The following is a 27680-nucleotide window of genomic DNA, read 5'->3' on the forward strand; positions in this document are numbered from 1 at the left end:
GAGTCCGGGGAAGGCACAGGGGACTGTGGGGGTCCGAGGAAGGCAGGGAGGGCACGGGAGGGGCTGAGGGGGTCCCTGGAGGGCTCGGGGGGCTGAGGGGTTCACGGGAGGGCACAGGGGGCTGAGGGGGTCAGAGGAAGGCAGGGAGGGCGCGGGGGGGGGGCTGAGGGGGTCCCTGGAGGGCACGGGGGGCTGAGGAGCGGAGTGAGGGGGCCCTCTCCAGAGCTGTCTCTGTCTCCGTGGGCCTCGGGTTTGGGGTGGCGCCCCGCTGCGCCCTGCCCGGGGTGCCGGCCCCGGAGGCGCTAGGGGCCCGCTGCAGGGTGGCGGTGCCCAGAGGGGGAGGGCGCAGCTCCCGGGCGGCTATTCTTGGCTGGCCCCGCCCGCGGCAGGGGGTTGCGGGGAGCTGACAGGTGGCAGCAGGAGCCGGAGCCTATAAAAATTCCGGAGCCTCCAAGCGACTCCAAAACCCACGCGCAGCGGAGCCCCGCGATTCGGAGCAGAGACCCGGTCCCGCGCGGAGCGGAGCCCCGCGATTCGGAGCAGAGACCCGGTCCCGCGCGGAGCGGAGCCCCGCGATTCGGAGCAGAGACCCGGTCCCGCGCGGAGCGGAGCCCCTAATCCGGAGCAGAGTCTCGGTCCCGCGCGGAGCGGAGCCCCTAATCCGGAGCAGAGTCTCGGTCCCGCGCGGAGCGGAGCCCCCTAATCCGGAGCAGAGTCTCGGTCCCGCGCGGAGCGGAGCCCCCTAATCCGGAGCAGAGTCCCGGTCCCGCGCGGAGCGGAGCCCCTAATCCGGAGCAGAGTCTCGGTCCCGCGCGGAGCGGAGCCCCTAATCCGGAGCAGAGTCTCGGTCCCGCGCGGAGCGGAGCCCCCTAATCCGGAGCAGGGACCCGGTCCTGATCCGGAGCGGAGGCCCCGGAACCCCTAGTGCGCAGCCTGCGGACCCTGCGGCCATGCCCGGCAAAGAACCAGACCCAAAGCCGGCCCAGGACACCCCCGCAGCCGGACCGGCCGCAGAAGCGGCTCCAGCCCCGCCAGCAGAGCGCGCCCCGGTCCCGGCAGCTGCTCCGGAGCCGGGGAAACCCACAGCAGGTGAGGGGGAGTCGGGAGGGGCGGGGGCGGAGCAGGGATGCGGTCAGAGAGGAGCGGCCGGGAAGGGCGGACGGGGAGGATGGGGGCGTGGAGGTGTCTGGACAAGAGGCTGGGGGGGAGGGGTGTATGTGGAGGGTGGGGTTGTCCAGAGGAGGGGTTAGGCCGGGGATGCGGGAGGGGTGTATTTAAGGGAATGGGGTGGGCAGGGGAGGGTGGGGGTGGGGTCTACAGGGGAGGGGGTTAGGTGGGGACATGGGGGAGGGGTGTATTTAGGGGAATAGGGCGGGCAGGGGCGGATGGGGGTGTCTGGGGGGCTAGGTGGGGACATGGGGGAGGGGTGTATTTAGGGGAATAGGGCGGGCAGGGGAGGGTGAGAGTGTCTGGGGGGGCTAGGTGGGGACATTGGGGAGGGGTGTATTTAGGGGAATGGGGTGGGCAGGGGAGGGTGAGAGTGTCTGGGGGGGCTAGGTGGGGACATTGGGGAGGGGTGTATTTAGGGGAATGGGGTGGGCAGGGGAGGGTGAGAGTGTCTGGGGGGGTTAGGTGGGGACATGGGGGAGGGGTGTATTTAGGGGAATGGGGTGGGCAGGGGAGGGTGAGAGTGTCTGGGGGGGGCTAGGTGGGGACATGGGGGAGGGGTGTATTTAGGGGAATGGGGTGGGCAGGGGAGGGTGAGAGTGTCTGGGGGGGCTAGGTGGGGACATGGGGGAGGGGTGTATTTAGGGGAATGGTGTGGGCAGGGGGAGGCTGAGGTCGTCAGATTTATTACCAGGCTGAAAAGAGCTGGAGAACTCAGCCGAGATGGTCAGGGTGTCCCCAAACCTCCAACTGGGCGAGGGGCCGGGTGGCTCGGTGATGCCTTGTTGGCTCATGCCCTTTGCAGCACCTGGCCCTGTCTGCCAGAGACAGGATGGATGCTGGGCTAGATGGACCATTGCTCTGACCTCAGAGGGCTGGGGCTGTTCTTACGTTGCTATGCGTGTGGGGGTCTAGCGCTGGGCAGTGTGCGCTGGGGTGGGTGTGTTGGGGGATGGGCGTGGGTGGACAGGCTGGGGGATGGGATGAGCGGGAGAGGCTGGTGTGTGTGTGTCTGGGGGCAAGGGAGCTGAGGTGAGAGTGCTGGCAGGTGGCATGGGAGGGGAAATGGAGTGGGTGGGGCTGGGCTCAGTGTGTTTCAGGGTACAGGGAGGCTGGTGGATACATTTAGGGGGAAATGGGTTAGGCAGGGGAGGGTGGGGTATGTGCCTCTGGGTGGATGGGGTGGGTAGGTGGGGATGGGTTGGATGTCTCTGGGTGGGTGGGGTAGGTGGGGAAGGCTGGGGTGGGTGTCTCTGGGTGGGTGGGGTGGGTGGGGCGGGGTGGGTGTCTCTGGGTGGATGGGGTGGGTGGGGCGGGGTGGGTGTCTCTGGGTGGATGGGGTGGGTGGGGCGGGGTGGGTGTCTCTAGGTGGATGGGGTGGGTTAGGGATGTGAAGGACTAGTCAACTAGTCGACTATCTGATAAGCAAATGCTTTTCAGATAGTCGACAGAGTAGTTGACTAGTTGCTCCCCTCTATGAGAAAGAGGCAGTAAGAGGGGGAGGAGAAGAGGGTACTTCAAAGCGGCAGCGGTGCAGGCTCCACACAGCACTGCCCCTTTGAAACACTGCGTGCAGCCTGGCCAGCTGGGGTGTTTCAAAGCGGCAGCGGTGAAGGCTCCACACAGCACTGCCCCTTTGAAACACTGCATGCAGCCTGGCCAGCTGGGGTGTTTCAAAGCGGCAGCGGTGAAGGCTCCACACAGCACTGCCCCTTTGAAACACTGCATGCAGCCTGGTCAGCTGGGGTGTTTCAAAGTGGCAGCGCTGGGGGGAGCCTGAGTCAGTGGGGGAGACGGAGGCACCCTATTGACTAATCATATACTTGATGCATTTTGCATCGACTATTCGATTAGTCAGTTACTCGAAATTTAGGCAGTCTGGGGGTGGGAGCGTGGTGGGCGCATGGGGAATGCACTGAGCCTGGGAAGCAGGCCTCGCCGGAGCGGGGGTTGTGTCTGGGGGTGCTTTGTGTGTCTTTCTAATGGGTCTCTTGTTGCAGAGCCGCCCGGCTGCCCATCGCAGCTGGCAGTGGAGGACGTGAATGATAACTCGGTGTCTCTGGCATGGAAAGCCCCAGAGCAGACCGGCTCTGCTGCCCTAGATGGATACCTGGTGGAGTGCTGCAAAGATGGAAGTAAGCTTGGGCTTTGCTCCTCTACAAGCACGGAGAGCTGTGTGCACATGGGAAAGATCATATAACACGCTGGCTGGGAGCCCCATGTCCCGGACTTGCGGACAGGCCGCACAGTGGAGGAGAGCTCTTCGTAGCGGATAAGAGCTTACTGTTGCTGATAGATAGTGGATTTACTCCAGTAACTCAGCTGGAAGAGGGCCATACTTTTGATGTTGAAGGCCACAGGTTTAATCTCCAATGAGGGCTCGTGGGGGAAGTGTTGCTGCCATGGGCTATAACAACTTGCTTACACTGATGGGTATCTACACGGGGAACACATTTTTAATGAGAAGATCTTCAGGCTGGCAGAGGAAGGCCAGACACAATGATTAACAGGCGTGTTGAGAGCAAGACACGAGGAGTCTTTCTTCCACTCTGCTCTGCACTGATGAGGCCTCAGTTGGAGGATTGTGTTCAGTTCTGGGTGCCACATTTCAAGGAAGATGTGGAGAAAATGGAGAAGGGCCAGAGAAGAGCAACAAAAACGATGAAAAGTCTAGAGAACATGACCGATGAGGGACGACTGAAAGAACTGGGCTTGTTTAGTCTGGAAAGGAGAAGACTAAGGGTACGTCTACACTAGCCCCCTAGTTCGATCTAGGGAGGCTAATGAGGGCGACTGAAATTGCAAATGAAGCATTAGCATGTTCCCGGCCGGTCGCCATTTTAGAAATTGACTAGCTCGAAGTAACTGCCCGCGTCTACACGCGGCAGTGAAACGGGATTCCGAATTAAAGCCCTAAATTGAATTAGCTGGTAAACCTCATTCCAGGAGAAATACCAGCTATTTCGATTTAGGGCTTTAATTCGGAATCCCGTTTCACTGCCGTGTGTTACTTCGAGCTAGTCAATTTCTAAAATGGCAACCGGCCGAGAACATGCTAATGAAGCGTGGGATATTTAAATCCCGCGTTTCATGTGCAATTTTGGTCGCCCACATTAGCCTCCCTAGATTGAACTGGGGGCTAGTATAGACACCCTGAGAGGGGAAAGGATAGCGGGTTTCAAGTATCTAAAAGGGTGTTACAAGGAGGAGGGAGAAAAATTGTTCTCCTTGGGCTCTGAGGACAGGACAAGAAGCAATGGGCTTAAACGGCAGCAAGGGAGGTTTAGGTTGGACATTAGGAAACACTAAGGCTGTGTCTAGACTGCATCCCTTTTCCGTAAAAAGGATGCAAATGAGACATATCGCAATTTGCAAATGAAGCGGGGATTTAAATCCCCCCCGCTTCATTAGCATAAAAATAGCTGCCGCTTTTTTCCGGCTCGGAGCTTTGCTGGAAAAAAGCACCAGTCTAGACGCGGATCTTTCATAAAATAAAACCTTTTCCGAAAGATCCCTTATCCCTCATTTTAAGATCCCTTATCCCTCATTCCGAAAGATCCGCGTCTAGACTGGCGCTTTTTTCCAGCAAAGCTCCGAGCTGGAAAAAAGCGGCAGCCATTTTTATGCTAATGAAGCAGGGGAGATTTAAATCCCCGCTTCATTTGCAATTGTGATATGTCTCATTTGCATCCCTTTTACGGAAAAGGGATGCAGTCTAGACACAGCCTAACTGTCCTGTTGGTGAAACACTGGAATAAGTTGCCTAGGGAGGTTGTGGAATCTCTGTCTCTGGAGATATTTAAGAGCAGGTTGGATAGACATTGATCAGGGATGGTTGGTGCTTGGTCCGGCTGTGAGGGCAGGGGACTGGACTTGATGCTTTCTCGAGGTCCCTTCCAGTTCTAGTGTTCTGTGATTCTATGAGCCAGCATCTGGAAGTTGAGGTGAGACAAATTCATCCCGGAAATAGGGCGTCCCGTTTTAATGGGGAAGATAATCAACCATGGCGACAACTGACCAAGAGTTGTGGCGGATGCCCCAGCAGCGACTCTTTTAAAATCCAGAGGGGGTGTTTCTCTAAGAGCTCTGCTCGGGGAATTGTTTGGGTGCAGCTCTCTGGCCAGTTTCAGGCACAAGGCTGGGTGGTCACAGTGGTCCCATCTGGCTTTGGAATCTAGGAGCCAATCTCTCTTCCTGAGCTGCCTGCTGGAGTCAGGATACGGGATGGGAAGAGCTGGCTGGTTCCTTGTTCTCGGCTGGGATCTCTGAACATCTGAATCACTGTGATGCAGGTCTGGAGGCCAGGAAGCCATAATAACATCAGGAGGAGGAAAAAGGTTGCAGAGGAACAGCGGGGGCAGGGAGGGCATTAGGGGCAAAGGGCAGAGCAAGAAGAAAATCAGTCCCCAATTTTCAAACATTTGTGCCACACTTCACGGCCCTGTGGCTCAGCTCCTCAAAGGGATTTAGGCACCTAATGTCCATGGGAGCCAGGTGCCTAAATACCTTACAGCCGTGGTGTCCAATCAGTTCTGAAGAGAACTAACCACACACAGCTGGCCAAATAGCCACATGTGGCTAGTGGCTAGTGGCTAGTGTATTGGACACCACGTCCTTAGAGGATCTAGGTCTGTGTCTCTATACTGGCACCTGATTTTCAGTGATCTAATGAAATCAGGAGGAACTGTAGCTGCCCATCTCTTTAGGTGTCTAAATGTAGACATTAATCCCTAATTTGCAGCACCCAATTTTGAACCTTTTGGCATTTGTGCGTGACCGGCAGATGCAGCATATTTTGGCTTCACACTCAGGATTGTCAGTGAGGGGTGGAGCCCTGCAAATCCACGGACATCCACTTTATATCCACGGGGATTTGCACCCCCAGCTATGGATGCGGATAGCTGCGGCTCATTTTCGCAGAGACCGATGGGCATGCAGATACACAGTTGGTATCCACACAGGACTCTAGAGATGGGCAGGGCAGGAAGAAATATTTACATCACCACCAGCACGCACCTAGTACTGAATTGTGCAGTGAAGGAGACACAGAACTGGCCACTAATCCAGCCACTAATCCGGGGTGGCTGCTTTGGGAGGAGACTGCTGGGTCTTGGAGGCCTCTTCCAGGCTGGGATGTTTCCGGTTGGCCACATGGCTGGCAATCCTGGCTTTTGGCAGCTCCCAACCCTTGGCCATCTAGCAGATTAGAAGCATTGTGCTCCTGCACTGTGGCCGGTTGACAGCAGCTGATTAGCTCTGGCTGAGAATGGCCACGAAGCCCTAGCTTAGCAGATGTCCGAGGAGTCCTAGTCGATTCCTTGTTTTAGTGGCACTGTCACAGAGCCCCAGGTAGTTGGGCTGGGGGGGCAAGGGCAGGTAGATCTGTTTGTTGGGGTGTTCAACGAGCCCTGTGGTGCCAACTCACCGGCCACTGGTGGTGTCACCAGCTACACTGCTGTCTCAGTGGGACTCACACAACTGTCCTGCCCTGAGGGGGAAGCCGCAATGCACTAGCTCCTGTGCAGCACTGGGATGCGCAAAGTCCCCCGCTTGTGGGCCACTCCCCTTGTGCAGGCTCCGCCCCCTTTGGACGGTGAACGGCACACTGGTTTTCTTCCTGCACGGTGGGTCAGTGTGGACGAGCTGGCTGGTGGGGATGGCTAAGGAGCCCTGATTGGCTGGTGGATCCGAGGGGGTTGGTGAGTGTGGGTTCGCTGGGTGACCAGTTCGGAAGAAGCAATTTATTCAGTGAGTTTTTCTCCGCTTTCCTGTCTGCTACTGCAAATGGTTTGATCTTGTGGGAGAAAAGCTCAGCCGGCCGGAGCTCCTTTGCGTCTCTGGTTGTCACCGTTCCACAGGCCGGCTGTGCAAAAGGTCACCTCTCGTGGCGTGGGATTGTTTCTGGTTCCCCGCTCGAGAACCTGTCCGTTATCACCTGCTGCCTTTGCCTGAATCAAGGCTGGCGTCGCGACCCAGCGGCTCTTGGCGCTGAGCCTAGCTCTGAGAAAGCTGCTCTCTGGGCAAGACTTGGGCAGAGTCACCCTGAAAGTCTGATCCAAAGGGACCAACGCAGCGTTCCTCATTTTTTAGCCAGCTCTGCTGGGGACAGAGGAGGCCACATGCTGGGCTTTTGGGCTGCCGTCTACTGGGAGTGGAATAACAACTCGCTAGCTTGGGTTTGATTGGGGGCTTGGCTACGCATTGGGAAACTCCCATATGGAGCTAATCAGATTCTGCAAATGGGTACGTTGCCCCACCACAAGACTTCACTGGAGACAGACTTCAGATCCGCGTGATGGCTGTGAATGCAAGTGGCACAAAACCGGTCCCATCACATTGCCAGAGTCCATTTAACATACTTTTTCAGGCCATTTGCTTGTTTCTTGCTTGCAGCTGGCTGTCTTATTCATGACGATTTTTTTGTTTGTTTGTTCCAGCTGCAGACTGGGTAGCTGCGAACAAAGAACTCTTCCTTTCTACTCACTACACAATCCACAACCTGGCCTCCGGAGACAAACTTCAGATCCGCGTGAAGGCTGTGAACGCAAGTGGCACCAGTGTTCCAGCCGTCCTGGAGCAGCCTGTCGTCATCAGAGAGATACTCGGTACTGTATTGTCCTCACTGCACAGAAGCGAGTTGGGGGCAACATTGTGGTAGCACAAAGAAGCCCCCATGTCTGTCATGCTCAGCTAAGGTGGAACTCTCACTACCCCTTAACTCTGCCCACTAATGCTTATACGGCTTTCCATGGTGAAATTGCTCAGATCATATTTATTGGGTACAATTCAGCCTTGATGTAAACGGAAGCAACTTCCACTGATTTTAGGGCACGGTGTTTGAGTGTTCGATGCTTCCTGAAAGGCCACCACAGGTCTCATGCAATGACCAGGTCTCCAGGCTTTCACGTGAACATTTGAATCACTGAAATAAACCTTTGCCGTGGTATTTTGTTGTGTGGACTCACACGTCTGTAATCTCTTTGTTCACTTTGTATGCTCAGATGTGTTGCACATTCACACCCGCACGTGCAACTGTCTGTGTGCTGGAATGCTGCATGTTTATTTTGCCCAGACGGGTTAAACACGAGGTGTGTGAAACATGGACATGTGACTCTCTTTGAACTGGTTAACGAGCCGTTACCCTCCCACTTTGCAAGGCTCTTGCACCTCTTGGAGGGCTATGAACATGCCACATCTGATGTGGGAATATAAAGTTGTTTCTCAGTTATCCAAGCGGCTAAGTCTAGACCGCAGCGCTTTTCCGGAAAAGCGCTGCTGCGTCCAAAGAATGCATCCACTTTTCCGAAAAAAATTTCAGAAAAGTGGACGCGTTCTTTCACCAATGCTGTAAACCTCGTTTTATGAAGAAGAAGGGATGGCTCGAAAGAGCAGGTTTTTCTGAAATTTGGCGCCGTGTAGACGCGCCAAATTTCGGTTCACCATTTGCGTATCTTTTTCCGACATTTCTTTGTGGTATAGACGTAGCCTGGGGCTTGTTTTCATGTTCCTGTAACTCAGAGAGCTCAGTGGAGTTTCTTTAAACACTCCCTTTGCCAAAAAAAGAAGATCGCTTCATACTTTCTGTGATCATGGTGGTGAGGGATTAGGATCAGACAATCTTGCTAGGGGACGGATGAGCCCCGTTTCCTGCAAGGTCTCTGACAGCAACTGCCCTGCTGTTTGTAATCCCATGAGCCCAAACAATGTGGCATTTTTGATGGATTTGATTTTCTATATTTTGATTGCTATGGCCACCTTAGCGTCAGCGCATTATTAGCATGTGTAGGGGCTCTGGCTGGCCTCTGCCAGCATGTTGCAGGCAGTGTTGTCTAACCTTGCTTAGAACAGATGTACACAAAGGCATGTTTAATATGCCTGTAGCTAACTGCACCTTGTCAACACTTGTGTTTCCAGAAACCGAACAACTGGTAATTGTAGCTGAAATGTCCTAAGGCAGACAAGGCCTTTCTTAATGTGCTCTGAACGTGAATTAAACTAAACAAATGAAGTCCATTTATTTCTGAATGAGAGCGGCCATATAGGAGTTTAATGTGGCTTCATTCATCTACGTCTCTCGAGTACCCCTAAGGGTACTCGTACCACTGGTTGAGAAACACTGTTTTGTAGCCAAATGTTTTATTTAGATTTCTTGTTTCAAAATGGGGCTTCGCTTTTAAATCTGCCCAGTTTCAACATTTCTTTCAGGTTGAATGGAACAAGATCTTTTGGAGGGATTTTTTGGTTCAGCCTGAAAATTGAACATTCTTGGCCGAGCTCTGCTCCAGAGCAAACTGATTTTTCTGTGCCTAACGGTATATTGAGCAGCTTGATGTCTTCAGGCTTGTGTCATGCAGCCAAGTTGCAGTTTGGAGCTTCCTGGTTTCGTTGAGCTAAAGTCTCAACCAGAGAGTGGCATGAATCCCAGTTTTGCATTTCATTCTAATCGTGTGTCTGTAACTGCTTTCCTCCGTGGCTTGGGCATGGCTTATTAACGTTTCATGTGTGTTCTGCTAAAATCTAGTGTGAGACCCGCGGCCATCACAGCGTTCCATCTGTCACCTTTCCTTTTCACTTCTTATTTATTGATGCTGCTTACGTGTTGCAACAAATTGTTTGCCGTGCTCCGAAGAGATTTTAAATAACAGCAAACCAGCAGACAGACAGTTCCAAGCAGGAATGGGGCGTTGTGATATGGCTATTAGACAATGCCCTTTTCACATGAAACTGGCCAGGAAGAAGGGTTTCACACCTGGGAATAGATCATGTCTCTGGCCAGGCTGACTTAGACCTGGAGAGGTGTGTGTCCAGGTCCTGAGAAGGATACGCATGAATTAACATTCTTTCTTGGGGGGAGGGGGATTTTTTTTTCTTCCCCCCAAGACAGATAAGGGCAAGTGTGGGCATCAGGAAAAGAATCCAGGCCCAAAAAGACACGTGCGAGGAGGAGATGCTAGCTCAGCTGTTAGTCAAGCCTTCTGGGCATGTCAGGCATTCCTTTGCTACCCGCACCCTGCTGCCTGGGTTTTACTCACACAGCTGTTTAGGCATCATTCAACTCAGCGATAATTCGAGCCCCCCCCCCCATGCTATATTCTTCCTGGAGGTAATCCTGGGAGACGCAAACTCTTCTTTTATTATGTCCTAGCATAAATCCTTTGCCTCCAAAGGAACTGCCACCAAATACAGAAGCAGCAGAGTTACCCTGCTGCTATTTTGATTCTGGTAAATGAGATGGCAGGTCTGCCTGCTACAGCCATTTTCTGCTTACCTCTTGTTACGTTCCCCAGGGAGCACAGAAGGAAGTTTCCAACAAATGGTGTTAGAGACAGAGGTCGCAGTTAGTATCCTTCACCATCAGCCCCGCAACCGTCTCTGAGCCCACAGGCAAGCAGGGAACCCCAGCTACTGCAGGAATCGGTGCTGCCTGACTCTGACTCAGTAGAGAACCAGTTTCCCCACTAGGAGGCGCTGTGGGGCGACTGTGTCGGATGCTGTTCTCTGAGGCTGTGTCTAGACTACACCTTTCTGTCGACAGAGGGGTGTCGTCTAGACACAGCCTGGGTCAGTACAGCGGTAGGGGGTGCTGTGCTGCAGGGAGGAGCGGGGTTGGAGGACTCCGTAGGGACGGTGCTGCTCAGCCAGCATGGACTCCAATGACCCAGTGTGGCACAGTGCTGCAGTGAGTGCGGCAGGAGACTCAGTAGGGGGCGCTCTCTCCCGTGTTGTAGGAGACACAGACATTAAAACCCCAAGGGCCTCCTGTGGACACTTACAGCTCCACAACCCTGCTCTGTTCCATCCCACGGCAATCTGCCTCCGCTTCTGCTGGAGCCGTCATTCTCCACGTGCTCCCTCACCCCTTTGTGCTGTGTTACTGGTGTGAGGTGGCAGCCAGGCCCCACCCAAGAGGTGGCTGCATTTCAGTGCCAAGTCAGCCAATCTGTGCTGGCCAGGCGGGTAGCTGCTGGGGTCACCTGGGGAGCCGAGGCTGGCGGTAGGAACGCCTGCAGGGAGCACGGGGCTGAGGTGTCTCACGGCTCTAATGCAAAGGAGGGCGTGTGTGATGTCTGCTTTGTCTAGAGCCTCCGAAGATCCGCGTGCCGCGCCACCTGCGGCAGACGTACATCCGGCCCGCGGGAGAGGTGGTGAACCTGTTGATCCCCTTCCAGGTAGGTGGCGGATGTTTCCAGCAAGTGACTTGTGGGCTTGGCCTTTGCAAACCGCTCCCGTGTGCGGAGGTGTTGGGGGCGCCTTCCTTGCAGCTGGGGGCCAACGGGAGACCCCAAGAACAGACAGCAGCGAACGGGAGGGGAGGGGGCAGGAAGCTTGAACTTGGTGTGGGGAAGCGGGGGAGGTCATGGAGGTCTCCAAGGGGCGCAATGAGGTCAGAGCAAAGGGGAAAGAGTGAGTTGGGTGCTAGTTGGGACTCAGGAGCCACTGGCTCTGCCACAGAGTTCCTGCACAACCTTGGGCATGTCCCACGTCCCTCTGTGCCCTCGCTCCCCGGCTGGCCCATAGGGTCAGTGCTCCGCCTTCCAGGCGCGAGGACAAGTGTGGCAAAGGTTGGCAGGCGCTCAGATGCATACGCAAGAGGTGCCAGCAGCTGCACTTTGGGCACACCTGGCCAGCAGTGACCTGGGGGGCGGGGAGTTTGGGGGGCCTGGGACAGAGCGGAACCCACACTGCCCGGAGATGGACGACTGGGCTGGGATGTGGGAGTGGCTGGAGGGAGACGGCAGGAGCGAGGAAGGAGCTCTGCCCGTCCTAGGGCACGGGGAGAGGCCCATGTCTCACCTGAGTCAAAGCCATTCACCCCACCCCAGATCCTCTGCTGCAGCCCCGGGGGGATTTCACCCCCTTTCCCCACCACATGGGGGGCGCTGCCCCACTGCCTGAGTGGGAGGGGCTAGAGCCAGGCCATCAGGCTCTTCACACCCGCTGGAGTAGGAAGGACGCTGCATCCCCAGGACTGTTCCCCATGCTCCCCCCCCACAGCAGGGAGAGGGGCTGTGGGGACCCCCTTGACCACCCTGCAGGAGGAGTGCGACCGGGGGCTCTGGTCTGCGCTTCCCTGGCCCCCATGGTGGCACCAAGGAGCCCCCGGGAGCCCCGGTGAGGGCTGAGCAGGTCGGGTCTCTTTCCCTACCAAGCAGCTGCATTCCCTGCCTGCTGCTGCATTCGCCAGTCAGGAGCCCGCTGCTTCCAGCTGGGTCCGGGGCCAGTTATACCCCGGCTGTAGTGAACTGTCAGTGCCCTGCGGTAGGTGCCACTCCAGGCAAGTGCTGAGCGCTTCAGAGCAGCAGCCCCCCCCTGTACATTCTGGTCACCCGCACCCCGAAAAGGCGCGCCTGACACAGCTGCAGCCAATTGGAGTAGATTGTAAGAGCGAGGGGCCAGAGCCAAGGCTGGGGGGAGCAAGGAATGGAGCTTATCCCCAGGCGATAGGCTCTGGAGGTGGGCCGGGGAACCTTTTTTGGGTCAGGGGCCACTGACCCACAGAAAAATCAGTTGGGGGGCTGCAAACAAGTGAGAAGAAAAAACAAAGAAAACCGAACCCCAGGCCTTGGGTTCCCCTCTCCGGCTCTATAGGCTCTTTGAAGGAGGCTGGCTTGTGTTGTCACAGCTGACGCATTCGCCCCAGCCTTCGCCTGCGTGGGCCCAGCTGGCATTGTCACCGGGAGGTTGTGGGCTAAGACAGGCATTGGCAATGCGGCCCCGTCCGAACCACAGACACGTCCCCTGAGCAAAGCCGCCTGCCCCTAAAAATCTGCCATCTCGATGCTCTGGGAAGATGCTTCTCTGCTCTCTTCTGTGACGTCCCTGCAGGGCCCCAGGCTCAGAGCTGGCCCGGGCCCCGACCTGCCCTGCTGAGGTTTCTCCTCCGCCTTTGCCCCAGGGAAAGCCGAGGCCCCAGGTGAGCTGGAGCAAGGATGGCCGGCCCCTGGATCCCACGCGGGTGACCGTGCGCAATGGCGACAGGGACACGGTTTTCTTCATTCGCAAGGCAGAGCGCAGCGACTCTGGCCAGTACCAGCTGACCGTCAGGATCGACAGGCTGGAGGACAAAGCCACCATTGACCTGCGCGTGGTCGGTAAGAACCGTACAGCACCGGGCGCAGCTCAGAGCCCCGGCGGCGATTGCAGCCTCTGCCGGCCGTCACAGGCCTGCGGCCATCCATCGACCGTCCCTGCAGCCCAGGGCTTGTCTTGTGGCAACTCCGGCCGGGGTAGGGGCTGGGGAGGGAGTCGCCAGCCGAACTTGCAGCCAGCCAGCCCCCAGCGATGGGTGTGCTGCTGGGTGCGTTGACCTTGGGGGAGATGCAGGGTGCTCCAGCAGCAGCTCCCAGAGCAGGGTGCTCGGCCCACTGTCGTGCGGAGGGCAGGAGGAAAGTCCTGCCTCGGGAGCAGACCGCGGGCAGCAGGCTAAGATGCCCTGGTGGGATGAATAAGAGGGTGCGAAAGGGATAGGGACGGAGGGAAGGTCATTATGGGCTGCAGAGCAGAAATGCTGCGGGCAACCCGTTGCTCCTTCTTCCCAGAGTGCTGGTCGCTGCTGGCTCCGTGCCTGGGCCCTGGCAGCCACTTCCCCATGCACAGAGTCCCAGTGGCTGCTCCCTGCACCCAGGGCCCCCTGCCTCCTGGTTGCCAGCCCCATGCTGGGTCCCAGATGCTGCCCCTCCTGGCTTCCGGCCCCAGGGCTCCTGGTCCCACACCCATCCCAGTTCTGGGTTGGGGGGAACAGACAGGAAAAAGGGGGATGGCTTTCAGCACCCTCACTACTTAAAGTGTTCCCACGCCACTGACACAAACACGAGTGACTCGAGTGCAGCCCTGAGGCCACGGTGATGGGTGCTGTCGAGTCATACGAGATGGGGCAGATGCTGGGTGAGACACCCCCAAGAATGCCCCTAATTACTCACGCACCGTACCGACCCACAACCGCCCACGGACTCAGCAAAGCAGCCGCCCTCTCTGCAGGCCGGCGGCCACGCACGCTGCCACCGGCCCCTGCCAGGGACCACCCTCCGCTGCCGGAATGAGCCTCTCGTTGTCCCCGCAGAGCTGCCGGGCCCGCCAGAGAACCTGAAGCTGGTTGACGTGTGGGGGTTTAACGTAGCGCTGGAGTGGAGCCCGCCGAAGGACACCGGGAACGCGCCGCTCAAAGGGTACACGGTGCAGAAATCGGACAGGAAGAGCGGGGTGAGTCTGCGGCGTGCGCTTGGAGCAGCAGCGGGGCGTGTGGCCTGGGCCAAAGGCTGCAGAATGCCAGACAGTGCCCACGGCGGGGAGGGGGTTGGCATCCCCAGCTTCCTAACCGCCCCCAGCAGGCAGGGCCGGGGGGCAGTTTGCACGGCACAGGAGAACCTCACCTCGCGGCGCAGGAGCGGTTTGCACGGGACGTTCTCGGGCGCCTCCAAAGCACCTGGGGTCCCAGCTCTGCATGTGTTTGCTATTTGCACCACAGGCCCAGTCGGGATCCGGTGGCAAGACAGAGCCCGTGGCTGCCACAGATGGGGGGAGGGGGGAGTAGATGCCAGCGAGGGGGGTTGAAATGAGCGATTTCTGCAAAACCCATAAAGAGACAAATCAGGCGGGCGAGCGAGGCCCCCGCAGATCGACGTTAGCACAGTGAGGTGAGCCCCGGAGGGGGGCTTGCAAGCCGCCCCAGGAGGGTGTTACACACCGTGGGGAGGGGGGTGCTGAAGGAGACAGAGGAGGAGGTTGGTGCTGGAGGGGCAGCCGAGGGGGGAAGTCAGGGCATGTGGGGTGGCTAAGCAGGGTGGAGCTAAGCCGTGTAGGACCTGGCGGGGAAAGAGCAGAAGCTAGTGTGTGATCCCTCCTGTCATGGGCCCACCCGACCCAACTCGACCTGACCCGACCCGGGAGTGATGGGGGGGGAGGGGCAGGACCCCCAAGCATGGTGCTGCTCCCACAGGTCCCAGGAAGCTCTCTGAACTCGGACACAGACGCTCTACCGGTAGCTGGGACATCTTGTCCCTAGCCGCTGGTGCCTCTGGGCTGGCTGCTGCCGTCGGGAGGCTGGAGAGCAGCGAATCTGGCCCGGGTCCGAGCAAGCCGGGGGGTGCTTCCGATGTGAGCGCAAAGTCATTGCCAGGCCCCTCGCTCAGGGCTCCCAGACCCGGGCCCTAACCCAGCTCAGCAGATGCAAAGTACCGCCTGGGGAACTCCCCCCTCGGATTGGCTGCTTTCCCCACTTACCCACCTCCTGGGGAAGAGCAGCCAATCAGAGCTGTGCACGAGGTGCACTGGATGACACCATGTCAAAGGGGGAGAGAGACCCCAGCAGCTCAGCGCAGCTCCCCCCCCTCCCCCCCGCAGACGGTTTCTCAGCCCCCCCCTTGCTGAATGCAGCATCCTGCCTGGAGCCAGGCGAGGGGAGCCAGCTGCAACCCCCCCAGGCCGGGGAGAAGGAGCCAGAGAACACCAGGAGCTGCAGGAGGAGATGAGGCAGAGCTGATGGCAGGACAGGCTTGCTTCGGGCATTGAAGGGTAGAATTAATTCCCGGGGGGACCTTTAAACCTGAGGCCCCAGGAGGGGCTGGCCGGCGGTAGCTTTTAGGCCTAGGAAAGGGGAAGGCAGGGAGGAGCCAGGCCCGTTTCAGCACCACTTGCTTTTCAGCCATGAGAGCCCCCTCGTCCATCCCCCGCCGGCACCTGTCGGGAGAGCACGGGCTGCTGACTGACGCCTGGGCGCAGGCTGCTCACCCTGGGCTTTCAACGCTGAGGGGCGGCCGCCGGGCCTCCGCTGCCTTGCTCAGAGCCTGTGTTGTTCCAGCTTGAGGGGGAGGGTTCTCCAGCACAGCACCAAGGGGTGAGGCATTGGGCTGGGAGCTCAGAAACGAGCGACAGCCGCATTGCCGGCACAGGCCCCCCGGTGTGGGACTTCTGCCCCCCAAAGGTTGGCACCGAGAAGACAACCACACGGCTCCTCCGGCAGCAGCCTGGGCTGCGGGGTGTGGTGCTTTCTGGTGTTCGCCTGCCCGCCGTGCAATGGCGAGGCGCAGATAACACTCGCAGAGGGAGGGATCAGGGGCCAGCCACTTCAGAGCAGCCCGGCTGAGGAATCTGCTTCAGTTCATGGGGGGGGGGTCTCTGCAGCTGGCCCCTCCCTGCTGCGCCCACCGCTGCAGCCACATTGCTTATTTTTGGCTGCAGAGGGTGGGCCCGCGGCCTGAGGAGCGAGACATGCCCTGGATTCCCTACGAGGCGACGTATAAACCGGCCCTCAACAAGCTGAGGCTTGAAATTAGATGAAGGTTTCTAATGGGGATGTGAAGGGGTAACCGGTTAACTAGTTACCCGGTAAGCATCACCCTTAACGGGTTACCCGGGAGCAGCCCCCCCCGCCCATGATCCACTATGGTTGCTAATAGAGTTTGTGAACGGATAATGAGTTAACTAGTTACCTGGTAAGCATCACCCTTAACGGATTACCCGGGAGCAGCCCCCCTCCCTATGATCCACTATGGTTGCTAATAGAGTTTGTGAATGGGTAACCGGTTAACTAGTTACCCGGTAAGCATCATTCTTAACGGGTTACCCGGGAGCAGCCCCCCCCCTACGATCCACTATGGTTGCTAATAGAGTTTGTGAACGGGTAACCGGTTAACTAGTTACCCGGTAAGCATCACCCTTAACGGGTTACCCGGGAGCAGCCCCCCCCGCCCATGATCCACTATGGTTGCTAATAGAGTTTGTGAACGGATAATGAGTTAACTAGTTACCTGGTAAGCATCACCCTTAACGGATTACCCGGGAGCAGCCCCCCTCCCTATGATCCACTATGGTTGCTAATAGAGTTTGTGAATGGGTAACCGGTTAACTAGTTACCCGGTAAGCATCATTCTTAACGGGTTACCCGGGAGCAGCCCCCCCCTACGATCCACTATGGTTGCTAATAGAGTTTGTGAACGGGTAACCAGTTAACTAGTTACCCGTTAAGCATCACCCTTAACGGGTTACCCAGGAGCAGCCCCCCTCCCTATGATCCACTATGGTTGCTAATAGAGTTTGTGAACGGGTAACCGGTTAACTAGTTACCCGGTAAGCATCACCCTTAACGGGTTACCCGGGAGCAGCCCCCCCCGCCCATGATCCACTATGGTTGCTAATAGAGTTTGTGAACGGATAATGAGTTAACTAGTTACCTGGTAAGCATCACCCTTAACGGATTACCCGGGAGCAGCCCCCCTCCCTATGATCCACTATGGTTGCTAATAGAGTTTGTGAATAGGTAACCGGTTAACTAGTTACCCGGTAAGCATCATTCTTAACGGGTTACCCGGGAGCAGCCCCCCCCCCCTACGATCCACTATGGTTGCTAATAGAGTTTGTGAACGGGTAACCAGTTAACTAGTTACCTGGTAAGCATCACCCTTAACGGGTTACCCAGGAGCAGCCCCCCTCCCTATGATCCACTATGGTTGCTAATAGAGTTTGTGAACGGTTAACCGGTTAACTAGTTACCCGGTAAGCATCACCCTTAATGGGTTACCCGGGAGCAGCCCCCCCCCGCCCATGATCCACTATGGTTGCTAATAGAGTTTGTGAACGGATAATGAGTTAACTAGTTACCTGGTAAGCATCACCCTTAACGGATTACCCGGGAGCAGCCCCCCTTCCTATGATCCACTATGGTTGCTAATAGAGTTTGTGAATGGGTAACCGGTTAACTAGTTACCCAGTAAGCATCATTCTTAACGGGTTACCCGGGAGCAGCCCCCCCCCCCACGATCCACTATGGTTGCTAATAGAGCTTGTGAACGGGTAACCAGTTAACTAGTTACCCGGTAAGCATCACCCTTAACGGGTTACCCAGGAGCAGCCCCCCTCCCTATGATCCACTATGGTTGCTAATAGAGTTTGTGAACGGGTAACCGGTTAACTAGTTACCCGGTAAGCATCACCCTTAATGGGTTACCTGGGAGCAGCCCCACCCTCAATCCACCATGGTTGCTAATAGAGTTTGTGACCGGGTAACTAGTTAACCGGTTACCTGTTCACAAACTCTATTATCAATCATGTTAACTAGTTACCCAGTAAGCATCGCCCTTAATAGGTTACCCAGGGAGCAGTCTCCACCCACCTCCATTTAATCAGCTAACCAGTGAACTAATTAAAGGGGGTTTCGAACCGTCAGAGGAAGTGCAGCCTTCCCAGGAGAGGCAACCAACCTAACTGGCTTCCAGACGGAGCAAGTTAAATTTCTGGAGGGGATGGGTTGATGGGGCTGGCATGGAGCCAACCTGTGACTGCTGCAGGAACTAACTAGTGGCCGGCAGCGGGCACCAGATGGGGAGGACTCTGAGTTACTACAGAGATCCTCTCCCAGGTGTCTCCTGGCTGGGTCTCACCCACATGCTCCAAGTCCAACCAACTGCCTCATTCAGGGTCAGGAAGGAATTTTTCCCGGGTCAGACTGGGGGGTTTTTACTGTCCTCTGCAGCATGGGGCCCGGGTGACTTGCAGGGTTACACAGAGTCAGTGGCCAGCGGGGGCTGAAGCTGGCTGCCATGTTGGCTCGGGCTGCACGCCCATGGCTGGCACCTCTGAAGAGAACAGAGGCCGCTGGTTCGGCTGTCGGGCAGAGGGGCTGCGGTGGACACATCGCGGGGATGCAGGCATGGCAAAGCCGAGGCGCTGGGGCTGGGATCCGGGGAGCGGGTGTGTGGAAAGGGATAAAGCGCTCACGGGCTGGGTGGCCTCCACCCGGCCCCACGCTCACCACCCGGCTCCCTCGGCTTTCAGCAATGGTTCACCGTGCTGGAGCACTGCCCCCGCCCCAGCTGCACCATCTCGGACCTCATCATCGGCAACAGCTACGCCTTCCGGGTGTTCTCGGAGAACGCCTGCGGGCGCAGCGCCACGGCCGCCGTCGCCACGGACCTGGCCCACATCCGGAAGCCAGGTGGGGGCCGGGGGTGCCCAACAAAGAGAAGCGGCCGGGCGGGGAGGTGGGCACCGCGGGCCAAGAGGCAGAAGATCTTGGCAGCCCAACATGGCAGTGCTGTCGTGAGAGGAAGGGTCTACGAATACTCTGGGTCCATCAGAACTTGGCCACCAAGTCCTGCTTCCCCACCACCCAATACCTGCTCCCCCCAGCTCCTCCTGCCCCTCTCCTACACTCGCCCCCGGTTACCGCCTGGGATGCCCCAGGCCTGCCCCTCCTTCCCCATGCGCTGTCGGAGGGCACGGCTGTCACCAGCCCAGGGTCTGCCCAGAGAGACCAGCATGGCACTGTGCTGTGTCTAGGAGAGGGTTAGGGTTATGCCCAGTGGGAAGCGTGCCAGCTGTAGGGCAGTGCCAGTGTGCTCGGTGTGTGCTGCTTGCTGGATTTGGTGTTCTCCCCTCTCTGCTCTGCTCCCTGTTGGGCATCAGGCCTCCAAGGGGGCCAAGACAGCAGGAACCAGCCGCCTCCTGGTTTCATTGCCGGTATTCCGGGCCAGGCAACGCTGGTTGTGGCTTGTTGCTCCAGACTGGCCTTGAACTCACTATACATGACCCCTCCCTCCCAGGCAGGTTTCCCAGGAGCCCTGAGCAAGGCCCTGTGTAAGATAGACGCATTGGTACCGCGCCCTGCTCTCCCTCCGCACCCCCTCAGCTGCCATGTTGGAAATACCACCCTGCCAGAGGAATGTGCCCCCGGGCCGGCAGGAGCCAGAGCGATGGGTTTTCATGGCATTCGGATCCAATGGCTCGCACTTGGCCAGCCTTGAAACGGGGGGAGGGTCTTCCGTGGAACAGGGGGTGTCCCCATGCAGCCGTGGTTTCTAACTCCCCGGCAAGACCCCGCGGCTGCAGAGGGGGAGGAGTGAAAAGCACGCAGCTAGCTTCCAGCACTTTGGGGCGGCTCTGTGGCCCCCTTTGGGATCCGTACCATTGGGGTCAGACTCTACTTCGAAGGGGGAGGAATCCGAAAACCAGTCCCCCCGGGCTGGCGCAGAGCACGGGGCGGGGACACATCCCACTGACCAGCCCTTGGCTGTGGCTCAGGGTTTGCGTCTGTCCCTGGGAGGAGGGTGTTCTGGAGGATCAGCGCCTTGAGCACCAGGGCACAGGCGGCCGCTGCAGTGACCTGTTGTTCCTTCCCTAGAAATTGCTTACAAGCCTGAGAAATATTCGGGCCGGGACTTCTCCGAGCCTCCCAAATTCACGCAGCCCTTGGCGGACAGGTGCACCACCCGGGGCTACAACACCCAGCTCTTCTGCTGCGTCCGGGCCTTCCCCAAGGTGAGCCTCCGCCCGCCCTCACACGTCTCCCCCCAGCAGCATCACTGGGCGAGTGCTCGGGGGCACCAGGCGACGGGCAGGGAGGAGCAGGCTCGGAGGCTGCCCCATTAGTGGGCTTGGTGTCTGAATGAGCCAGAGAAGTTAGCTCAGAGCATGGTGCTGCACTGCCCCCCCGCCCCCATCCCGCTCTGCCCTGAGGCCACGCCCCCAGTCTGTCTCTCCCCCCCAAGACTCCACCCTTGCTCTGCCCTGAGGCCACGCCCCCAGTCTGTCTCTCCCCCCCAAGACTCCTCCCTTGCTCTGCCCTGAGGCCACGCCCCCAGTCTGTCTCTCCCCCCCAAGACTCCACCCTTGCTCTGCCCTGAGGCCACGCCCCCAGTCTGTCTCTCCCCCCCCCCAAGACTCCACCCTTGCTCTGCCCTGAGGCCACGCCCCCAGTCTGTCTCTCCCCCCCCCCCAAGACTCCACCCTTGCTCTGCCCTGAGGCCACGCCCCCAGTCTGTCTCTTCCCCCCAAAGACTCCACCCTTGCTCTGCCCTGAGGCCACGCCCCCAGTCTGTCTCTCCCCCCAAGACTCCACCCTTGCTCTGCCCTGAGGCCACGCCCCCAGTCTGTCTCTCCTCCCCAAGACTCCACCCTTGCTCTTCCCTGAGGCCACGCCCCCAGTCTGTCTCTCCCCCCCAAGACTCCACCCTTGCTGTGCCCTGAGGCCACGCCCTCAGTCTGTCTCTCCCCCCAAGACTCCACCCTTGCTCTGCCCTGAGGCCACGCCCCCAGTCTGTCTCTTCCCCCCAAGACTCCACCCTTGCTCTGCCCTGAGGCCACGCCCCCAGTCTGTCTCTCCCCCCAAGACTCCACCCTTGCTCTGCCCTGAGGCCACGCCCCCAGTCTGTCTCTCCCCCCCTAAGACTCCACCCTTGCTCTGCCCTGAGGCCACGCCCCCAGTCTGTCTCTCCCCCTCAAGACTCCACCCTTGCTCTTCCCTGAGGCCACGCCCCCAGTCTGTCTCTCCCCCCAAGACTCCACCCTTGCTCTGCCCTGAGGCCACGCCCCCAGTCTGTCTCTCCCCCCCAAGACTCCACCCTTGCTCTGCCCTGAGGCCACGCCCCCAGTCTGTCTCTCCCCTCAAGACTCCACCCTTGCTCTGCCCTGAGGCCACGCCCCCAGTCTGTCTCTCCCCCCAAGACTCCACCCTTGCTCTGCCCTGAGGCCACGCCCCCAGTCTGTCTCTCCCCCCCAAGACTCCACCCTTGCTCTGCCCTGAGGCCACGCCCCCAGTCTGTCTCTCCCCCCCAAGACTCCACCCTTGCTCTGCCCTGAGGCCACGCCCCCAGTCTGTCTCTCCTCCACAAGCTCCCACCCCTGCCCTGCACTGAGGCCACGCCCCCAGTCTGCCCCCACCCCCCCGCAAGACGCCCCCAGTCTACCTCTCCTCCACAAGCTCCCACCCCTGCCCTGCACTGAGGCCACGCCCCTGTCTGCCTCCCCCCCCCCCCCAGACCCCACCACCTCTCTGCCCTGAAGCCATACCCCCCAGTCGGCCTCTCCCCCACCCCCGCACGACCCCACCCCCACTCTGCCTTGAGCAGAGCTGGGGTGGGGGTGGGGGGCCGCATGCACCACTCCCCTTCATTCCCTTTCCTGCTGCCTCGGTGCAGTAGTGGCTGGGCTGTAGGGCCAATCGCTGAGGGAGCCGGGTTCTAATCCCGACTGCTGCTTGTTCGCCACCCATCTGCTGTGCAAAGCCCCATTCCATGCATGCCCAGGGAGCCACCTCATTCCCGCACAGGCCTGAGGGTCCTCTCCAGACAGGGACCGATCCCAGCAGCTGGGGGGCTTCTAACTCCCCCCGGCCTAGGGCCCCCAGCAGAAAAGCCCTGCAGGCGACCAGAGGCAGAGCCCTGCGGTTCTGGAAGCTCTGGGCTGGCAGGTGCCTCCAGTGCTTGGGCTAAGGAGCCCCCTGGTCTTCCAGCCCAAAATCATCTGGCTGAAAAACCAGATGGAGATTCGGGAAGACCCCAAGTACATCGCGGCGATCAACGAGGGGGTCTGCTCGCTGGAGATCCGCAAGCCCAGCCCCTTCGACGGCGGCGTCTACACCTGCAAGGCAGTGAACCCCCTCGGGGAAGCCTCGGTGGACTGCCGGCTGGACGTGAAAGGTGAGGCCGGTGGGCGGCCACCTCCAGGAACCGCAGCCGGAGCGGAAAAGCACGAGGGGCCCCCATGGCCGCTAGAGTCACCCCCCTGCGTACCCCCCGGAACAGGCTCAGGCTCACATCGGCACGGCAGGGACTGCGAGGCTGCAGCGGGGGGCCGGGGGCGGCGTGAGTCGCGGGGAAGCGGGGAAGGGACGTACCAGCCCCAGAGTTAGCGGGGGGGGGGGGGGGGTCGCAGGGAAGGGCCGTACCTGCCCCAGAGTTAGCGGGGGGGGGGGGGGGCGTGTCGTGGGGAAGAGCCGTACCTGCCCCAGAGGTGGGGGGGGGGGTCGGGAGGGCATGTGTTGCAGGGAAGGGCCGTACCTGCCCCAGAGGTTGGGGGGGGGGGGGCGTGTCGTGGGGAAGGGCCGTACCTGCCCCAGAGTTAGGAATACCGGCAGCAGGTAGGGCTTCCCAGAACCAGCCCCTTCTACAGCCGTAGAGCCAGCCCAGGAGATGGCCCCAGGAGCACCCCATGCCCAGGGCAAGGTGGGGGGGGGGGGTCGGCTCTGTGTTCCCAGGGCAAGGTGGGGGGGGGTCGGCTCTGTGTTCCCAGGGCAAGGTGGGGGGGGGGGTCGGCTCTGTGTTCCCAGGACAAGGTGGGGGGGGGGGGGGTCGGCTCTGTGTTCCCAGGGCAAGGTGGGGGGGGGGTCGGCTCTGTGTTCCCAGGGCAAGGTGGGGGGGGGTCGGCTCTGTGTTCCCAGGACAAGGTGGGGGGGGGGTCGGCTCTGTGTTCCCAGGGCAAGGTGGGGGGGGGGGGTCGGCTCTGTGTTCCCAGGGCAAGGTGGGGGGGTCGGCTCTGTGTTCCCAGGGCAAGGTGGGGGGGGGGGGGTCGGCTCTGTGTTCCCAGGGCAAGGTGGGGGGGGGTCGGCTCTGTGTTCCCAGGGCAAGGTGGGGAGGGGGTCGGCTCTGTGTTCCCAGGGCAAGGTGGGGGGGGGTCGGCTCTGTGTTCCCAGGGCAAGGTGGGGGGGGGGGGTTGGCTCTGTGTTCCCAGAAGGGGCCGGTCCTTGGGTGGAAGGGGCAGGGCTTCCCCCCAGCCCTGAGAGTGGCTGGGACCTACCCTGCCAGCAATTTAAAGGGCTCAGGGCAGTAACCCCAGATGCTCCCCATCCCCTGGCAAGCCCATGCCCATAGGGAAGCGGCCCCAGGCCAGCCCTTCATTAGTACTTCAGGAGGGCTGAGGGCCAGAATAGCCCCCCCAGCGCATTGGGACCTTGCCCCATTCCCAAGGGGCCAGCACCCACAGCTGTGCCCGGGTTTTCCAGAGCTCAGCACCTCCCCGCACCTGGGGCAAGGTCTGTGGGTGGATTTTGTGAAGTCCCCCACGCGAGGCACCTTCTCACGGCCCAGGTCCCTCACAGGGCTGGTCACCGCTCTCTCCCACGGCTGTTTTCGAGACTCCCCAGTTCTCTGCCAGGGCGGGTTGCAGAGGAGCTCTCTGGGTTTCTAGGAGTGCCCTTCCCAGCTCGCCCTGCCTTTGTGCACAAGGCTCAGCGCCCAGAGGCTACAGGGATGGGCACCCTGTGGCTGCGGCTAGAGGAGCCGGGTTTGTGCCTGGCTCCCCCAGACGCCCCTGGCATTTGGAACGAGGAACTGCGCCGTGGTGATCCCGCTCACAGTCCCGCCCGCTGGAATGCCGCAGCCTTTCCCTGCTGCGAGCTCCTGACGCTGAGCTCTGTCCCTGGGTGCGAGGAGCCTCTGCTAGCCTGGGTGGCCGACCCTTTCTCCGCCGCATTGTCGGGATTGTTGGCCCGCAGTTCGGCCCTGGGCTTCCTGCTCCTGTATCCCGGCGTCAGCACCTGCACCCTGGGCTCGCCCACCAGAGGCTGGGGCCCTCCCGCCCTCATTCCTAGACAAACGTATGGACTCTGCAGCGTCTCCCCTCCTGCCACACGGACTCCAGCAGACGCTTCCTGCTCCGATTCCAGAGCCAGGCAGGGTCCTGATCCTGCCAGGTGCTGGCCCCCTGGTCCCCTCACTCCCCATCCAGCACCCTAGAGGGTCAAAGGGCAGGCTGTGTGCAAACGCCTTCAACTCTGTCCCCCCAGGGACCCTCTTCACCACCTGCTTAACACGGTGCCCCTCACCCAGCGCACACGGGAACTGAGCCAGGCCGGGGAGCATGGGCACCCAGTGGATAAAAACCCTGTTAATTAAGATGTAATCATTAATTAAGCCGCCTGTCAGAGCCCTGGACCAGCCTGGGCACACTGGGCACCTGGCCAGGCAGGGAGCTGACACCCGGGGAGTGCCTGGGAGCTGGGTACGTGTGCAGCAACGTGGAGAGGCCAGGAGTCGGGGTAAGCGGGGCGCACAAGGGCAGCAGGGCCACAGCGGTGACTTGGAACCGCTCCTACCTCAGACGTGTGGGGCTGGGCCCGAGATTCCCCAAGGGAGGGGCTCGTGGCCCCCACGGTGGCAGAGCCCGAGGGGCAGGGCAGAGCTGACGGTGGTGGGCGTGAGGGAAGGACTCAGCCCGCAGCACGAGGGGCAACGGCCCAGGGGAGGTGTCACTGGGTGCCTGGGCTGTGGCATTGTTACCGTCTCGTGTGCTTTTCCACAGTACCCCAGTGAGGGCCACGTGGCAGGGCTGCTGCACAACAAGGCAAGTGGGCACCAGGAGGGGCTAGAACGAGTCCCGCTGGGCGAGGGGCACAGTGGCTCCCCGATCAGTGCCCCCATGCGGCTGCGCGGGTGGCGAGCCTGGAGCAGCTTGGCCGTGGGGCGCGGGCGGGGGGGCAGAGACGTGGGCCGTGCTGTCACCGAGTGAGTCTGGTGACAGGCCAGGCCCTGCTAGAGAAGCGGGTGGCGATCCTGGGCCCTGGCTGAGCATGAGCCCGGGGGTGGGGGGGGGATGGAGAGGTGTGTGGCGTGCGCGGTGGGTACGTGGGTGAGGGGAGAACCGGCGAGACATCTGCAGTCACAACAGGGAAGCGAGGGAGGGGCCGGGCACACGGAGCCGAGGGGTTGGCGTGTCACGTACGGGAGAGTCAACGCTTCCTTCGGCTTCTGGGTTGGGACCGTCTGTGTTTGGGCGCCCGGCCTGGGCCCTGGTGCCCATGCAGGGGGCATGGGGCGGGCCCAGCGGGGGGAGAGATGAGTGGCGCCGTGTCTGTAGGAAGAGGACTTTGGAGGATGCTGCGTGGGCGTCCGGAGGCAGCTCGGAAGGGAAGCTGCCCTGGAGGCTCCATCCTGCTGGCTCAGGCCTGGTTTCGGTGCCCCCTAGGCGGACGCTGAGCGTGGAGGAAGTTGCCGCGGCCCCGCGGAGGCAGTGGAAATGCAGCGGACCGTGGAGCCTGCCAGCTTTGGCCCTTTCCCCGGGCCCAGCGCTGCTAACGCCTTCAACGCTGGCCCCTCCGAAGCCGCGCCCTGCGGGGCAGCCCCGGCGTGTCAGTGCGGCTCCGCTGCCGCAGCCCCCGCCGCGCCTGTGGCTGTGACAATAAAGGATCCCACCGAGCGCGTGTGAGGAACTGCTGCTGCCTGGTCTCTGTGGGCAGGGCAGGGTCCGGGCCCGGGACAGGGCTGGGGCCGCTCTTTGGGGCCACGTCCCTATGCACTCAGCAGCCCTGGGGCGTATTCCCAGGACCGTGCATGGCAGAGTGGGGCCCAAGGGAGCTCAGTGGCCGTTTTCCCCGTTTCTGCACCCGAGGGGGGTGGGTCCCGTACCTGTCGGGGGGGGGGGGGGTTAGCCTGGGCGATCAGAGCCCTTCTGTCTGTTCCGGTTGTCAGGACCCTGGCCCACGCCCACAAGCAGGTGTGTGTAGGGGGATCTTTCCCCCATGCCCGGCTGCTGGGGGCCCCAGGAGAGGCTGCATCTGTAGGGGTCAGGAGCTGTGGGAGAAGGGTGCAGCCCTTCTGCACAGAAGTGGGGCTCTGCCTTAGCCCCTGGAACTGAGCTGCCCTGCCAGGACTAGGCAGGGCTTAGCATGGGGGCCCATGGAAGAGCATGTCCCATGCCCCTGGGGAAGCTACTGCTGGGCCCCGTGCAGAGCAGGGGGGAGTCCAGGCCTTAGCACAGCCAGGAGGCACAGGACACAGACGCACTGCAGGGCAGGGGGTTAGACAGGACCAGTGAGGCCGGGGAGGGGACCTGAGGGGGTTCAGATTTGCTAAAAAGTCTCAGTGCACATATAATATCATTTTAATGCTGCTTCGCCCTGCCTGCCAGGCCATGGGATCGGGCTGCAGGGCCCAGCATGGCTGGCTCCACCGATGCTGCTCTTCCTTACACAAGCCCCAAGGTGGGGGGTCACCCTGCTGCTCTTCCAAAGCTGAGAGCATCAGGCTGTTTTCAGCATTCAGCACCCATCTCTGGGCCCAGTTTTCCAAGGAGCTCAGTGTAACTGCCACTGGCGGATTTGAACCTGGGACCTCAGGGTAGGAGCCTCTACAGCTCGAGCGATGACACCAGCTGGCTGTTAGCTTAGCAGTAGAGCGTCCTCAGGGCACGGTCTCACACAGACCCCCTCCCCCAGCCTTCCTCACTCGGGCCTCCGCCCTCTCACCCCGCGTCATGATGGGCCTGTGACACGCTGGTCGCAGAAACTGGCCGCGGCTGCTGCCCTGGGTCTCGAGGAAGGACGCCCCAGTACCCCGGGCTCCGCAGAGGCTTTGGAGCGCTGCCCTGCCCTGGCTATGAGACCCAGATACAAACAGCATTTCTAGGGCTTTGCAGGGCTGGGCGTCAGGACGCCTGGAAGGGGGCTGCTGCCATAGCGTTTACGGGAGTCCTCTTTGCAGGCAGTGGGGGCCATCAGTGGGGAGGGGGGGGGGTCTCCATGTTGGGGACTTGGGGGCCTCAGCTAGTCCAATGGCTAGTCTGTGCTGGCGTTTCAGCCCCCTCCGCTGCCCCACCGTGAGTCTGGAGCCCCCAAAATCTACTAGCCTGGCCCCCTAAAGCTCTGGTGTGGGCGGGGAGGGTCTTTCTCAGTCGGGGGCCACGTCAGTGAGGGGTTTTTAAACGTTTTTGCTTCTCACGTGTGTGGTGCACGGCCCCCAACTGATTTTTCTGTGGGTCAGCAGCCCCTCGACCCAAAAAAGGTTCCCCAGCCCTGCATTTGAGTGACC

The 27680-nt window shown here is 60.0% G+C and overlaps 1 protein-coding gene across 2 annotated transcripts; it reads left to right on the forward strand.

The window, feature by feature from the left end:
* The first annotated feature begins 438 nt into the window (after nt 1-438).
* Nucleotides 439-26083, forward strand: LOC102452875 (myosin-binding protein H). Of its 2 annotated transcripts, XM_075910018.2 has the most exons (11): nt 441-1089; nt 3168-3302; nt 7605-7772; nt 11248-11336; nt 13064-13259; nt 14228-14367; nt 18937-19096; nt 20282-20418; nt 22391-22577; nt 25177-25218; nt 25840-26083. In XM_075910018.2, exons 1-10 carry the CDS (start codon nt 951-953, stop codon nt 25185-25187), a joined length of 1362 nt encoding a protein of 453 aa, XP_075766133.2. In that variant the 5' UTR covers nt 441-950; the 3' UTR covers nt 25188-25218; nt 25840-26083. The 2 variants fall into 2 exon arrangements, with proteins under 2 accessions (XP_075766134.2, XP_075766133.2); XM_075910019.2 differs by lacking the exon at nt 25177-25218 and having other exon boundaries at nt 439-1089.
* Nucleotides 26084-27680: the final 1597 nt, after the last annotated feature.

Source organism: Pelodiscus sinensis, chromosome 27, assembly GCF_052426305.1.
Source record: "Pelodiscus sinensis isolate ZL-2025 chromosome 27, ASM5242630v1, whole genome shotgun sequence".
NCBI lineage: Eukaryota > Metazoa > Chordata > Testudines > Trionychidae > Pelodiscus > Pelodiscus sinensis.

Coding starts and splice junctions, on each gene's coding strand:
- LOC102452875 (XM_075910019.2), top strand. CDS start 951: ATGCCCGGCAAAGAACCAGACCCAAAGCCGGCCCAGGACACCCCCGCA. Junction 14,368..18,936: donor AATCGGACAGGAAGAGCGGG/GTGAGTCTGCGG, acceptor CTCGGCTTTCAG/CAATGGTTCACCGTGCTGGA. Junction 20,419..22,390: donor GCGTCCGGGCCTTCCCCAAG/GTGAGCCTCCGC, acceptor CTGGTCTTCCAG/CCCAAAATCATCTGGCTGAA.